The 14,229-nt window shown below is 37.9% G+C and overlaps 1 protein-coding gene across 8 annotated transcripts in view; it reads left to right on the forward strand.

Annotated features, from left to right (window-relative positions):
- The window catches only part of DGKB (diacylglycerol kinase beta), a 370,440-nt gene that overhangs the window by 78,537 nt on the left and 277,674 nt on the right, over window positions 1-14,229 (forward strand). For 6 of the 8 annotated variants that reach the window (XM_049798232.1, XM_049798231.1, XM_049798230.1 and 3 more), the window contains exon 4: window positions 3,417-3,437. The exons of the other annotated variants lie outside the window; for them this stretch is intronic. In XM_049798232.1, the coding sequence (XP_049654189.1) occupies window positions 3,417-3,437 (21 nt within the window). The remainder of the gene's footprint in view (window positions 1-3,416; window positions 3,438-14,229) is intronic. 8 annotated transcript variants of the gene reach the window in all.

Genomic DNA, 14,229 nt, shown 5'->3' on the forward strand with positions numbered 1-14,229 from the left:
CCATTACTTCTGTATTGGAGTTTTTTATCACAAGCTGATTTAATGGGACACAAATAGCAAAAGAAAAGCTATTGGTATTCAAAGCTTTTTACCTGAAGTCATCTGGTTTGTTTTTCCATTATCTTATATCTTGTCGAGTGAGTGGGTTTTGGGCTTAGTGGAAATGATGTATCTGATTATCAGAACATCATCCAGTATAGGGAGGTTTTTTATGGAGCTTTTACTCTCTGCTTTCAATATAAGGGAGATGACTGAAACTTCTACAAATGCTACTGAACCTCTGTCCGTCCACCTTCTTCTCTAAGTTAGTGTCAAATATGTAATTAAGAATAGATTATATACCTGATGCAAGACACACAGGTAGGCTAAGATCAGCCTCCTGCAAAACTGTGATTTATAAATATTCTTTCCGTCATTTGAGATTTATTTAAATTAATTAATTTCAGCCATTTCACTTGGAGGGGAACACTGAATAGGCTAGCAAGAATGAGGGAAGCAGATGGAGCTAAAGACTGTATCTAAGTGTACAGTAAGTACACATCATTGTGTGCTTGGAGTCCTAGCGTTGTCATCCTTTTTGAGGGATCTATTGGAGTGCATCATAATTTTTTTGTTTACCTGCTTACCTACTTACCATCTAGAGCTCTTAGGGTTAATTGGTGTGTGAGGGGTGAGAGTGGAAGGTACGTTAGGGGTTGCAGTCAGACAGGCATTCAGGGTGCAGTTTGGGTCTGCATGTGGAGCAGAGCAGTGCTCCAGGGTTCCACAGTTTGGATGTGGGTAAAAAGAATAAATGTGCATGTGCGGAAAGACCAGGAAAACAAAAATTTCCAGGAAGGTTATGACAATGAGTGCATGACAGAAGGTACATTCCATAATCTGATCTGCCCAGAGAGGTGAAGCCCTGAGTTTGGCAGAATGTGTGCGGTCAGGTTGCAGTCATCTACCTGCTCCAAAGGATTTTTGCATTTTGGAAATTAGTGTAGATACTTCTAAGAAGATTTCTCCAGGGTCCTTCTGATTTCTGGAGGCTTTAGGATTTTCTAACTTAACTCTGTGGATGTATCAAAGATAAGTCTGGTAACTAGTTTGGCAAAAGTCTGGCACAATCAATGTAATTCATGCAGGGAATACAACTGTATTTATAATTTTAAGGTAGTACATCTTACTGGGAAGTAGTAGTAGCAGTTTGTGATTAAAGTAGAAAACTAATATGGCACCTTTATTAAAAAGAGTAAAAATTGTTAGAAACTAAAGCAAGATATAATGATGACTTTTGCAACAGTGCTTGCTAGTTTTTATAGAATCAGAGAGTCATTTAGGTGGGAATAGAATCTTAAGATCATCATATCCAACCATAAACCTAACACGGCCGAGTCCACAACTAAACCATGTTCCTAAGGACCACATCTACGCATCTTTTAAATACCTCCAGGGATGGTGACTCAACCACTTCCCTGGCCAGCCTGTTCCAATACCTCACAACCCTTTCAGTAAAGAAACTTTTCCTAAAATCCAGTCTAAACCTCACCTGCCGCAACTTGAGGTCATTTCCTCATCTTATGGCTTGCTACTTGGGGAAAGAGACGGACACCTGCCTTGCTACAGCCTCCTTTCAGGTAGTTTTAGAGAGCAATAAGGTCTCCCCTCAGCCTCCTCTTCTCCAGGCTAAACAACCCCAGTTCCCTCAGCCGCTCCTCATAAGACTTGTACTCTAGACGCTTCACCAGCTTCGTTGCTCTTCTTTGGACACACTCCAGCACCTCAGTGCCTTTCTTGTAGAGAAGGGCCCAAAACTGAACACAGGATTTGAGGTGGGGCCTCACCAGTGTCGAGTACAGGGGGATGGTCGCTTCCTTGCTCCTGCTGGCCACACTATTTCTGATGCAGGCCAGGATGCCGTTGGCTTTCTTGGCCGCCTGGGCACACTGCTGGCTCATATTCAGCTGGCTGTCAACCAACATGCCCGTGTCCTTTTCTGCCTTTCTTCCCCAAGCCTGTAGCATTGCATGGGGTTGTTGTGACCCAAGTGCAGGGCCCAGCACTCAGCCGTGTTGAACCTCATGCAACTGGCTTCAGCCCATTGATCCAGCCTGTCCAGATCCCTCTGTAGAGCTTTCCTACCCTCAAGCAGATCAGCACTTCTGCCCACCTTGGTGTCATCTGCAAACTTACTGAGGGTGCACTCGATCCCCTCGTCCAGATCATTGATAAAGATATTAAACAGAGCTGGCCCCAACACTGAGCCCTGGGGAACACCACTTGTGACTGGCCGCCAACCGGATTTAACTCCATTCACCACAACCCTCTGGGCTTGTCCATCCAGCCAGTTTTTTTACCCAGTGAAGAGTACACTTGTCTAAGCCATGAGCCGCCAGCTTCTCAAGGAGCATGCCATGAGAGACAGTGTCAAAGGCCTTACTGAAGTCCACGTAGGCAACATCCACAGCCTTTCCCTCAACCACTAGGCTGGTCACCTGGTCATAGAAGGAGATCAGGTTGGTCAAGCAGGACCTGCCTTTCATAAACCCATGCTGACTGGGCCTGATCCCCTGGTTGTCCTGTATGTGTGGCATGATGGCACTTAAGGTGATCTGCTCCATAACCTTTCTCAGAACCGGGGTCATACTGACAGGCCTGTAGTTCCCCAGATCTTCCTTCTGGCCCTTCTTGTAGATGGGTGTCACATTTGCTAACCTCCAGGTTACTGTTAGTAAATGATGGAAAGTGGCTTGGTGAGCACTTCCACCAGCTCCCTCAGTACCCTTGGATGGATCCCACCTGGCCTCATCGACTTGTGTGCGTCTAAGTGGCCTAACAGCTCAATAACCATTTCTGCTTGGATTATGGGGCCTTCACTGTGCTCCCCATCCCTGTGTTCCAGCTCAGGGAGCTGGGTACGCTGAGAACAATTGGTCTTGTTAAAAACTGAGGCAAAGAAGGCATTCAGTACCTCAGCCTTTTCCTCATCCTTTGTCATTGTTTCCCCCCACATCCAATAAAGGATGGAGAGTCTCTTTAGCCCTCCTTTTGTTGTTAATGTATTTATGGAATTTATCATTATATTCACTTCTGATTAAGTTGTTCCATTAACAACTATTCTTAGCAACAAGTAATTTTTTATGTTTTTTTAAAGCACACAGGGATGAAAGACAAACATTATTTACTTTTTTTTCCCCCTTGGTTATCTGTCATTGCATGGTTAAAAATAAATTGCTTGCATGCTCTAATCAAGACTAGAATGCTGACTTAGAAACATTTTCTTGACATATGTGCTAATGCAAGAAAATGGGATACTCTATCTAATGTCTTAAACTTGTTCAACTACATCACTAACCTTTCAACAAAAAATAGTTCTATTATAAAAACAGAGCACTAACGTATGTGTGTTCTTTCTTTCTTTGCATGCGTTACAGAAACAAGATATACTTAATCAAGTAAGTAATCTTAATTTGATTTTTTTTTTCCTTTTGTTATGCATAGGAGCAGTATCTTTTATTTTGTAGGCTTCCATTGAGATGTCACTTATTAATAAATACTGCATGTGGCCAGTCTGTCAGATAGTAGACAAATATTTAAAGCTGAGAGCAAAGTGCACTCTTTTTCTGCTAGAAAACTTTTTCACTGGGTAAATTTCATTTTTGTCATTCACAGTACGTAATTTTGCTAACGTTAATTAAGAGGAATATGAAAAATAAGTTAAATGCAAGTAATTAACTTATTCCGTATTTGTCACAGAAATTTCTAATTACTAGTGAGATCTCATAATGGTTTGTATTCTGAAATGACAATAACACATCTCAGAAAAAAATATTAAGTACTGTTACTATAACCATATAATAATACATATATATGGAGCAGGCTTAAAATTGCAGATTTTATGATTTGAATAAGGCTTATAATGTGCTTTAAGCAATTGTGGCTTCCCAGCAATTACAAGAGAAATGGTTAAAGAGCTGATCATCAACCCAAGACTCTACTCCTGAGAAGCTGCAGTAGCCTAAAACCAGGTATAAAAATGCAATGCAAAAAAAAAAAAGCTAGGGAAGGACTAACAAAATGAACTAGTTTTTCTAATGACCTAGTTATTCTTCCTTTGTAGCACAGAAGTGTTAAAAAGCCCCTGCTCTTCTGTTCTGGGAAGAGGCAGCCAGAACATGAGAGCAATTAAAAAGTCAAGAGAGTGATAGGATTAGTTTTGTAGGAACCCCTCACTTTTTGGGGTCAAAGACCAGTTGAGCTTTTGGAGGTGTGTTACTCAGAGAAGTACTGTCTGTTCACGGAAGGGCTCAGTTTTCTTCAGATGACCAACATTACTTTTTAGTAAACTAACAGAGTGACTGCAATGGGTCCTGAAAGAGAAGGTATTCAGATTAAAGCAGTGTGTCTAGGTCCAGTCTTGAGAATAATCTTGTTAGTGTTTTTGCTAAATAACCTTGTCAAAAGAAGTAGATGAATACTGATAGAATCAACTCACTAAACCAAATTTGCAAATTGTTGCTAAAATGGAGAAAAATCTGAATATTATACTGGAAAAGCTTGATGATGATATGGAGTACAGTAAATGGAAATGGAATTAAATGCACTCATGCAGGGTACCTTGTGGTGTACCCTGGGACTAGTAGCATTGTTAGATAAATTGTTGTGTGTGGTAGTTGATCACAAGATGATTGCGAAGCATCATTGTGGTTTGGTCATGAAGAAGAGGAATATATTACTGGGACAGTGTAATGGTATTCCTGTGGCCATGGTGGTCTAAGAACAAGACAAGACTTGTAAGAAAAGGTAGTGTCTTAGGCCCATTGAGGTAAGTGGAAAACTAGTTAAAATTTCAAGCACACAGAAATATGGATTGAAAGAAGGATTTTTGTGCTGTTTCCCTCAGCTACATTCTTTGATCTGACAGAAGATACTAATTTACGGTAAAGACCTTGCCTTATTATACTATATAAAGTGAAGTATTTCTACTACAGATAGGAGGATTTACTCTTCTATAAAAAGGTACTGCATAAACCACATTCTTCTGCCTTTGACCACATGATAGGACAAAGTGAACTCAAATTGGAACTAATTTATAGAGGGGTTAGTGAACTAATTTATAGTAGGGTGGAGAATTATAGCATATCTATTATGTAGGAGAAGCATGTCCCTCACATCTAAGAAACTGAGGACTAATAAAGGATCTTGTATCTTTCTAGCTTCAAAAGAGAAAAATCTAGCAACTTGTGAGTATCACCAGCAGAAAACTACCCTTCAGACACAGGGCATACTGGTTTTCTGGCTCTGTGGGCAGAATTTCTAGGGAAACAGCTTCCTGGATACCTAGAGAGTTGGGCAGCCTGCCAGGCAGAGATGCTGGCAGTCTGGCTGTAAGCCTGCTTTCTGTGGAAAGTGTTGAGGGCGCAGAGGTGTAAAATGTTTCAGATAGTCAATTTCTGCTGCAAAACTGTTCAGTTTTGGACAATTTTGATGATCTTTAGTGGACCCTCTGTCTCCTTTCCTCAGTCTGTGCTAACATCTCTCCTTTCTTGATATCTTCCTTCCCTTTTGATACTTACCCTCTCTGCCTTAAGATCCCATTTTTATCCTGTTGTTCTCTACTTTTTTGCATTGCACAGTACCTTATGTTTAAGCTTTATGAGCCTCATGCTGCTTTCATTTACATGTTACCTGTTCAATTCTCATAGTTTGTCAGATGGCTAACTCCAGGACTATTTTCCAGTTCTGATGCACAGTAGATAGAACTGTTTCAAAGAATTTTAAAGGAAAAAAGAGTTTATTTTCTTGTTTATTAGGGTACCACTATCAGTATTTAGATAGAAGTTGATAGAGAATTTTAAGCTGTCTCGATATTCAGGCCAGACGGACCATTCTGTTTCAAAGAATATGCTACTTAAAGCTACACCATTTTTAAAGGGAAAAAAAACCCCAAACCCCCACCAAAAAAAGTGGAGGGTCACACTGGTGTCTGTTTTATTTTTAACATATTTTATTTGAAGAGTGACAGACTATTCTGACAACGTTCCAGCTCTTCTAACAACATGAAAACAGTATAAATATGGTACCAATTATGGTACTGAGTTATAAAGTACGAAAAAAGCTATCCTCGTATTTTCATATTAATTTGAAATATCAGCTAAGTTGTTCTTTTCTAAAAGTGAAATAAACATAGAAATAAATTCCTTCAGGAAGGATACATTTAGTATATTTCTTGATTTTTATATTGCCATTAATGAATATTTAAATTTGATGCATTTTGGCACAAGTATACATGCAATGGTGCAATGTTTATGCAAAATTAGGAGTTACAACTATTCTGCTAGTCATCAGTGATAGATTTCATAATATTTAACTACTAAGATGCTTTTAACATCAATGGAGAAGTATCTTTCTGTGTTTTTAAAAGATTGTAATTTCAATTATATTATCCTGTGCCTTCATTTATCACTATATGTCTGAATTAGTATTGCGAAAGAAATAGCAGGGGAGAGGTATTTGGCTAGTGGGTATTTGGACTCTGCAAAACAAAACCAAATAAAGACATTTTCTTAAGAGCACAGCATTTAATTTTGAAATTTTGTTTAATTTAAAACAGTGGAAATTCTGAAGCCATCAAATAAGTGCCATGTTGGTGCTATAGTGACATGCCAAAAACAGACTCCACAATCATTGAGATTGTAAAGTAGGTACGTTCATTCAGCGCTGGGCAGCACGGGGGGTAGTCCCACCAAAGTCGTGCGTGCCTGACTTGGCAGTTCGCCTCAAGTTTATACAGTGAGGTATTACATATTCACAATATGCCTATACATATGCATGACCTATCCCCGCTTCATAAAATTAGCTCTGAGAGGTCATTTCCATAGTCTCCTCTCAGCTGCGCCTGCGCAGTGCCTCTTTATGGTGGTCGTCTGGTGGTCGCAGAGATGAAGATAGATGACTCCTCTTCGTCACCGCTAGTAACCTCTATCCTTGCACAGGCTCAGTGATTTCTTGGTATTCACCCAAACCGCAAGACCAGTCTTAGCTGGCTCTTGGGGCCTGCTCCTGCTTCTTATCAAGGACTGTCTCTACCTCATTGGCTGGTTCTTGGGACCAGCTCTTCTTATCAAGGACTGTCTCTACCTCAGCTAATTTCAACAATGTAAGCACTTAACATCATCTTTCATCCCCCTTTGTTAAGTCTGCTGAGATTCTTTTGACTCCCCTTGTCTCAATGGTGTTTTTTGTTTTACATCCTATTTGTAACAATTCTGTAATAAAGGACTATGTGGTGCTTGTAAATGGTTCTACAGGTGTTTATGTTACCTCATCAGACACAGGGCAGGTCTATTTTATTTGCCTACAGAGGATATTATCTAGAAATTGTGGGCAATGACAAGGCTTTAGAACAGCCTAATTTTCGTTAATTTCTAGTTTATATCTCTAAACACATTTAACTTACTGTAGGTTTAGTCAGGCTGAATTAGGAAAGACAGTTTAAAGTGCTGTACCCAGAGTATTTAATTATGATTTTTTTTTTCCCCTTGGCTTTCATTCTGAAGAACAATATATTTTATTGTGGTTTGGTTTTATAATGATGACTGCAGTTACAATTGATTCACCTACTTGGTGGCATCTGGATAATGTTTATGAAACTGCATTGAGAAACAAATTGTATAAAAAACCATTTTAAATCATAATTTATTGCAGGAATTACTCAACAAATTAAAATAGCTTGAAGTCCTCCTATGCAATACAGGTGCTATTGCTAGCATCAGCCTGTAAGCATGTATAACTGAGCGCGTGACACCGCTCATATCTTTTTATCACTTTCTAAGCTATACCTTTAAATTCTGGTGAGGGCAAACTCAAACTTAGTTCAATTAGCACAGCTTCACTTTTCTAAAGACTGTAAATTTACTCAGTGCAAAGTGGATGTAAATTGTTGCCAAGTGGAATGGACATTTTAAACCTTCTTCTATTGGTATACGTGACTATTGCAAGTGAGAGATCCAGGTAATCAGGCTCAGATTGTGTTAAATCTCAGCAAACAGTCATGAATTGAAACAGTTATGAAAGTTTGTCAGTTTGTATGCTTCAAAGCTTTTAAAGCGGGGGGGGGGAATGAATGATGACTGTTCACATGACATCCTCACATATTATTTTTCTTACGAAAAGAAATGTAGCAAATATTTTTAATAAATGTAGCTACAGTAACCTTCACAAAAGTTTGCAATGGACAGAGAAGATCATTACAGTTAAAATATGCGAGAATGCTATTGTTATAGAATGTGTATAGAAAAACTATTCTTCTTAATTTTAGCCACGTGAAAATGACAATTCAGCAACGTATGTCTGTAAGTAGTTTTTTTGCACAGTCTTCACAAGCAGATAATTTTTTTGATTCAACCAGAGCTTCTTGTCATAAGTGACTTTTTTCAGGGATTCATTCATTTTGCTATTTTGTTTGGTTTGAGTCTGAAGCATGCTACCTACCCCATTTTTCCTAATTTCTGTAGTAATTGTAATTTTCAGATGAGCAATTCTGCTGGGACAGAATGCTAGCTACCTGCTCTTCACTTTGTTTAGTATGTAATAATTTATGGATATTTTTTCTAACATTCTTTATTGGTAATACATGTAAAATAGAGCCTGGGTGATAATCTGCTACAAGATCCTTCTAAAAGTATGTGCCTTAACACTCTTCCTTCTTAAAAAATCTCCACCTTTGTGTAGTAAATATAGCATATTTAGTAAATTTATGTATTAAATATATGTATTTATGTGTGTAGTACTTATGGATAGACAAACTTGCACACATGTATAATCATGTACTAAAGAAAACCTGCTGGTAGTAAAGATTTATTTTTTCCTACCCAGATATAAGACTGGGGTGAGACTGCAGTGGTTGGTGAATACATTCCAGATTGATTTTAGTAATTAGCATTGATTTATTTTAATAACATGAGAATGTAGTACAAGGTTATGCTTAAAAATCTAGTTATTGCATAAAAATTGAATCTTCCCATTTCCATTTCAGATGTTTCATTGAGTTTACTTCTTGGAAGTGACATGTTAGCTGAGGGAAAATTTTGGCAGTTATATATGTCTGTAGTATTGATAATATCCGAATATTATTTGGCCATATGGAGTATTTGGTTAGGAGCAGCCTGTGAGAGCATGTGATTTTTTTAAAAATTTTTTTTCCTGTAAACTTTCATCTCAGTAGATGAGAATTTGGATGCTGCTTTATCTAAGAAATAATTTTATTTGGTTACCAGAACTTTCAAAATCAATTATGTAAAAGAATGTATTAAATCAAATGCTTAGATCAGAAAATGCTAAGGACTTTCAATTAAAACCAAACTTTGCCCTGTTGCACAAAGACAATCTCATGAGGATTTCCAAATTTAATTTGAATTTCCATCATATGAACATTAGAAATACATTTTAAGCACCAAAAACTTATGCATTCTCATGTAATTCATATTTTCTACCTTATTAACCCTCTCTACATGGTCTCTGCTTTTTTTCCACATATTTTGGTGTAAGTCAGGTTTTGAAACATTGTCAGAATCAATGAATCTTTAAACCTTGGACTTTTATTGGGGATGCTTTGGGATTGCTTTTTACAGCTGATCATGTAATTGTCACTAATGTACTAGCATTAACGTGTGTGATTGTTGTCATAGCATTATCCCATTTTCAATAGCTCATTTTTCAGATACCGGATCAATATAAATTGTTTAAAAAGAAATAATTAAGGAGACCTACCCATAAACAAAAATAACACAGAGCTTTTACTGTCAGTAGATTAAAGCTGATCATACTCTACATTTTTGGCACCATTTGGTGATCAGACAAACATAATTTAAGGAGTAATTAATTGCAAATTACATTTCAACATAATTCTCTTTCCATTATCTCTGAAATGTTCTCTTTAATAAGTGAAAACCATATTTTGTGGAAGTCTGCTGGAATAAACAATTTCTCCCCCCCCTTTCCCCTTACATTCTGCTTTCCAGGATGATGAAAACAGTGGCTGATGTTGAAATATTTTGTACAAATTTAAAAGAAGAAAAAGACCAAAGAAATGTGGTATTTTAAAAGAATTTATGGGTGGAGATTAATTCCAAACACTAGATCATGTCTTGTTCCCATTTATGTGGCCAGTGTGGTGGGGAGGAATAAAAGGAGTTATTATTCTACCCCTCCCTGTCCTGACCCATCCACAATGGCAACTCTTAGTCAAGAGACTAATAATAAATTGCTTTTTTGCATCTTGTGAGGTGAAAGAATGTGGAGTGAGAGAGCTTCTCTTCCTTCTACATGTCATCCAGCAGAACTACATGTTGCATTTACACCAGCTAAGAAAATACAGGAGGCAGTTAGACCTCTTCTATTGCAGTTTGGCGTTAGGGTAGATCTTGAGTCAAGAACTGTCAGTTTCTTCTGACTAAATTATTTATTCTCTTCAAATGTCTAAATATGGTAGGAGTTAAAATATTACATAGTATAGTTAAAACCTCTGAATAGTCTCCTTTTTAATAAAATAAAGGATGCAAAATTTGCTTCACTTGTGTATATCCTATTTTTCACTGAGAAACGATGCTTTGTGTATTCTCAGTATCAGGATATACTGAGTTTTTATGTTGATACCATGTACAGTTGCGTGTATGTTGGCACAGAACATACGTATAAATGCATAAATCTTCACCATATGCATACTTGGATTTTTCTTTATCTTGCGTTTCTGTGTACCATCAGTAAAGCAGAAGAGCAGATGATAAAATTGCACAGCTTAACTACAGTAGGAGAAAGGAAGAAGTCAGATACAGTATAGTATGTCCTTTTTACACTAGTTCCCCACTTCTCCCCCCTGCCCCATGTGTCAGTTGTGCTCTGTGAGATGGAGGAACGAGGGTTGAGTTCCCACAGCTGGCTTGCCTTACCTATAATCACATTCACAGTTAGGGACACTGCAGCCTAAAATGCATGGTTTAAGGAATATTAACTTATGCTTACCACAGGGGAGAAAGAAGCTTAATTGGTGTGGGGGAATCCTATAGCTGTATGAATGCTTCATATCTTGTAAGAAGTAAGAGGCCAGTGAAAACTGCTGTGTCAGATTGTTCGCTTATAGTTTCCTGTGTGTTCTTGCTTATGATTCTTATGGGCCTCATGTGCATGATTCTTCAGCTCCCAGCAATGCAGATTTTCACTACAAAGCAGATAAATTGTGGGAAATTTTGTGACATCACCAATTTTCAGAAAGTAGGAAGCAACATTGTCGTATACGACCAGTCACCTGAGATCAGTCATATTCAATATTTAGTGTAAGATGAGCAGAACATAGTACATGTGCTGTGGGTTGTGGAAGGACAGGTTTCTGTTCTCTGCAAAGACACTGGAATTCATAGAGGTGATCCTATGCTTTCAGTTAGCCATGATACATATTTTAAGGCAGATTTGACAGGCTACTAACCTGGCAATGCAGATGGAGCTCAACCTCTTTCTCTCTCGCATACAAGGTGTTAGAAGTCATTCTGCTGTTTGGACAGAATCAGGTATTTTAAAGCACCTCCATAGCCTGTTGTAGCTGTAATGAGAAGATCAGAGACCTGAGCAGGCCCTGTGTTCTTAGTTGAGTATCAGTCTATATATGTTTGATAGAAAATTAAAAGACACCTGAAATTGTCTGTTATTTTGCCAAGCATAGGCATAGCTGCTACTGGGAAACCAGTCCTTCAATTCCTGTTTTTCCTGAGATTTAGAGATTCACCCTCTATGAACTAGCACTAAATTAGTGTAAAGTACTTATCTGTTTAAGAAGAAACAGAGCTGTTATCATAGTAATTGGAGATTTTTTTTTAAGCATATTAAGCATTAGACTGACCTCCATTTGTTTTTCCTTGGAGTCCCACATATTCTGGGAATCTGGGATTCAAAAGAAATTGAAGAGTGGAAAGTAAGAGTTCTGCTTTATGCTATTGGTGTAGAGTAGAAAGAGGAGTAAGGTATATACATTCTTTAGTGGTGTTAGTAAGGTAAAAAGGTTCTCATCACATATATGTGAGATACATGGGGTAACTGCAAAGAAATGTGCATACGGTCATGATAGCTTTGTGGAAAATAGTGGTCACTTCATTGTCAGTTTTGTAGTATTCTGTGCAGTAACAGGAGAATTAAATTCCAGACTACTTTGTTAACTGTGGATAAAGTGAGATTTTTAATACCTATAAAAATCCTAAACTAATTTTAATACTTTTGTTTCTTCACAGTTGAGAATTCCTTAGTCAATGTGATCAATGTCATCTTTGAAACTCCTGAAAAATGTAGTTTATCCTGAAAACTGTAGTTTATTTATTGCCAGGACTTTAATCTCTTGGTGACTTTCAACTCTGCAGTCGAGATTCCTCAGTAACTTTTTTTTCTAGTTCAATGATTGTTATTTGTTTGTATCTGGCTTTTTATGTGAGCTTACTGTTCTGTCATAGGATTTCCTGTGGTATGTTGGAAAGGGTAAACTAGTGATCAGATTCCTGAGGTGGAGAAGGAGAATAAAAGCCCAGGCTAAAGAATTTTCTACAGAATTGGCTTTTAAAATGTATTGTGATAGAAAAATAGGAAAACAACTTGGAATGCTTGGTCAAAGCCATTAAGGAGTTTCCCAGGAGCTTTTAGCAGCTGGGAAAGGGGTAAGTACAATGTTCTGTGGAGAGTCTTTCTTTTAGATCTTACCTCAGTTCTTCCACTGAGTGCAGATTTATACCTTGTAACTCAAAAACCCCTCCTCTTGTCTGCCCCATTACCATGTTCCTTAATAGCATCTGGCAGCTGCTGCAAGTAGGTTGCCTTTAGATGTGGTTGAAATCTCTGAAGAGTCCAAATATGGGGTCTGTAGCTCATTTCCAGCCTTCCTCCCCACCCCATACACACTTACCCAGTGGTGCCTTCTTGGCTGCTGCCAGAGTGGAGGAAAAGAATTAAGGAGCAGAGATGCACTGGAGACAGAGGTGCTAACAAGTTTGGAAGAACATTGATAGTCACTGCTGTTTCCCCTTGTGCCTGCCTGCCTCAGATGTTACCTCCCCACATACTCCAGTCCGTCCATAAATGGCATCGTCTCTCTCTCTCCAGATTTTTAGTTTAGGCAACATAGGTGCTATATGGTATTACCTTTTGCAGCTGCCACTTTGTATATCCACATAGCTAGTTGTGGTTTAGTTTTATATTCTTATGTTTTATAGTATCTGTAAGACATTGTAAGTGAGTTCCTTGAGTAACTGTTCTTTATTATCTTATTCCAACAGTATTATTATGAGGATAATTCTTGGGCTAATTATTTCTGTTTTATCCTGGTTCTTAAAGGGCTGTTTGAGGGAAGGAATTATCTTCAAAGTAATGGGAGTTGGCAGAGCAAATCCTAGTTGTTTGTGTTTGTAGTGTACTTGTAAACTGAAGGATGCCATAAGCTTCTGAAGAATTTCCACCACAACACATTGGTTGGGTATGGGTTCTTTAACAAGATGAATTTGGCTGAAACTGAAGATCTGGGCAAATATGTCTATATTTGCTTAGTCAGACGTCGCAACAGGAATGTTCTTGTATCTGGAAATAAGACAGATTGGTCTGTCTTGTTTCACTGTTATAAAAACTGCTTTTGCTATTCTTAAACATAAGAAAGTAATAGCAAGTTATTTGCACTGATGGAGCTATTTGTATGTAATCTGTTCATGGCATTAACATTAAAAAAACCCTGTTAAGTGTTTTGGACTAAGGTGTATTTGCCAAAATTTAGTTGTAAAATATATGCAGCATGTGAGATGACACGTTACAGTCCCAAAGGGACTGAATGACCTCTCTGAACAATCTATAATTGCTATTTGCTGCTTTGTTTCATAAATAATACTGTATATAATAGTATGTATACGTGAATATTTATTTATATATGTGCAATACTTAGATTTGTTCTGTTTCTTTTAGCATAGGCTTAGATCCAAAATGGGTTACTTCCACTCTGAGTGAAGTTAGCACCCAGCTCTGGTATGGCAATTTAAAAAAGAAAGAAATGAAAAAGTTGTCTCAGCCATTTTATATAAAATTTACCTAAGCACCTTAAATTCTTCCATGTGTCCAGAAGTGCTGCCTTAACAGCTGAAACATTTTGCTATCTCTTTTGATACATCTCCCTGACTAGCCTGATCTCTTAAACATGTTCAGATCACCTCCTCATTCGAAGGACTATTT

Source organism: Accipiter gentilis, chromosome 4 (genome assembly GCF_929443795.1).
Source record: "Accipiter gentilis chromosome 4, bAccGen1.1, whole genome shotgun sequence".
Lineage (NCBI taxonomy): Eukaryota > Metazoa > Chordata > Aves > Accipitriformes > Accipitridae > Astur > Astur gentilis.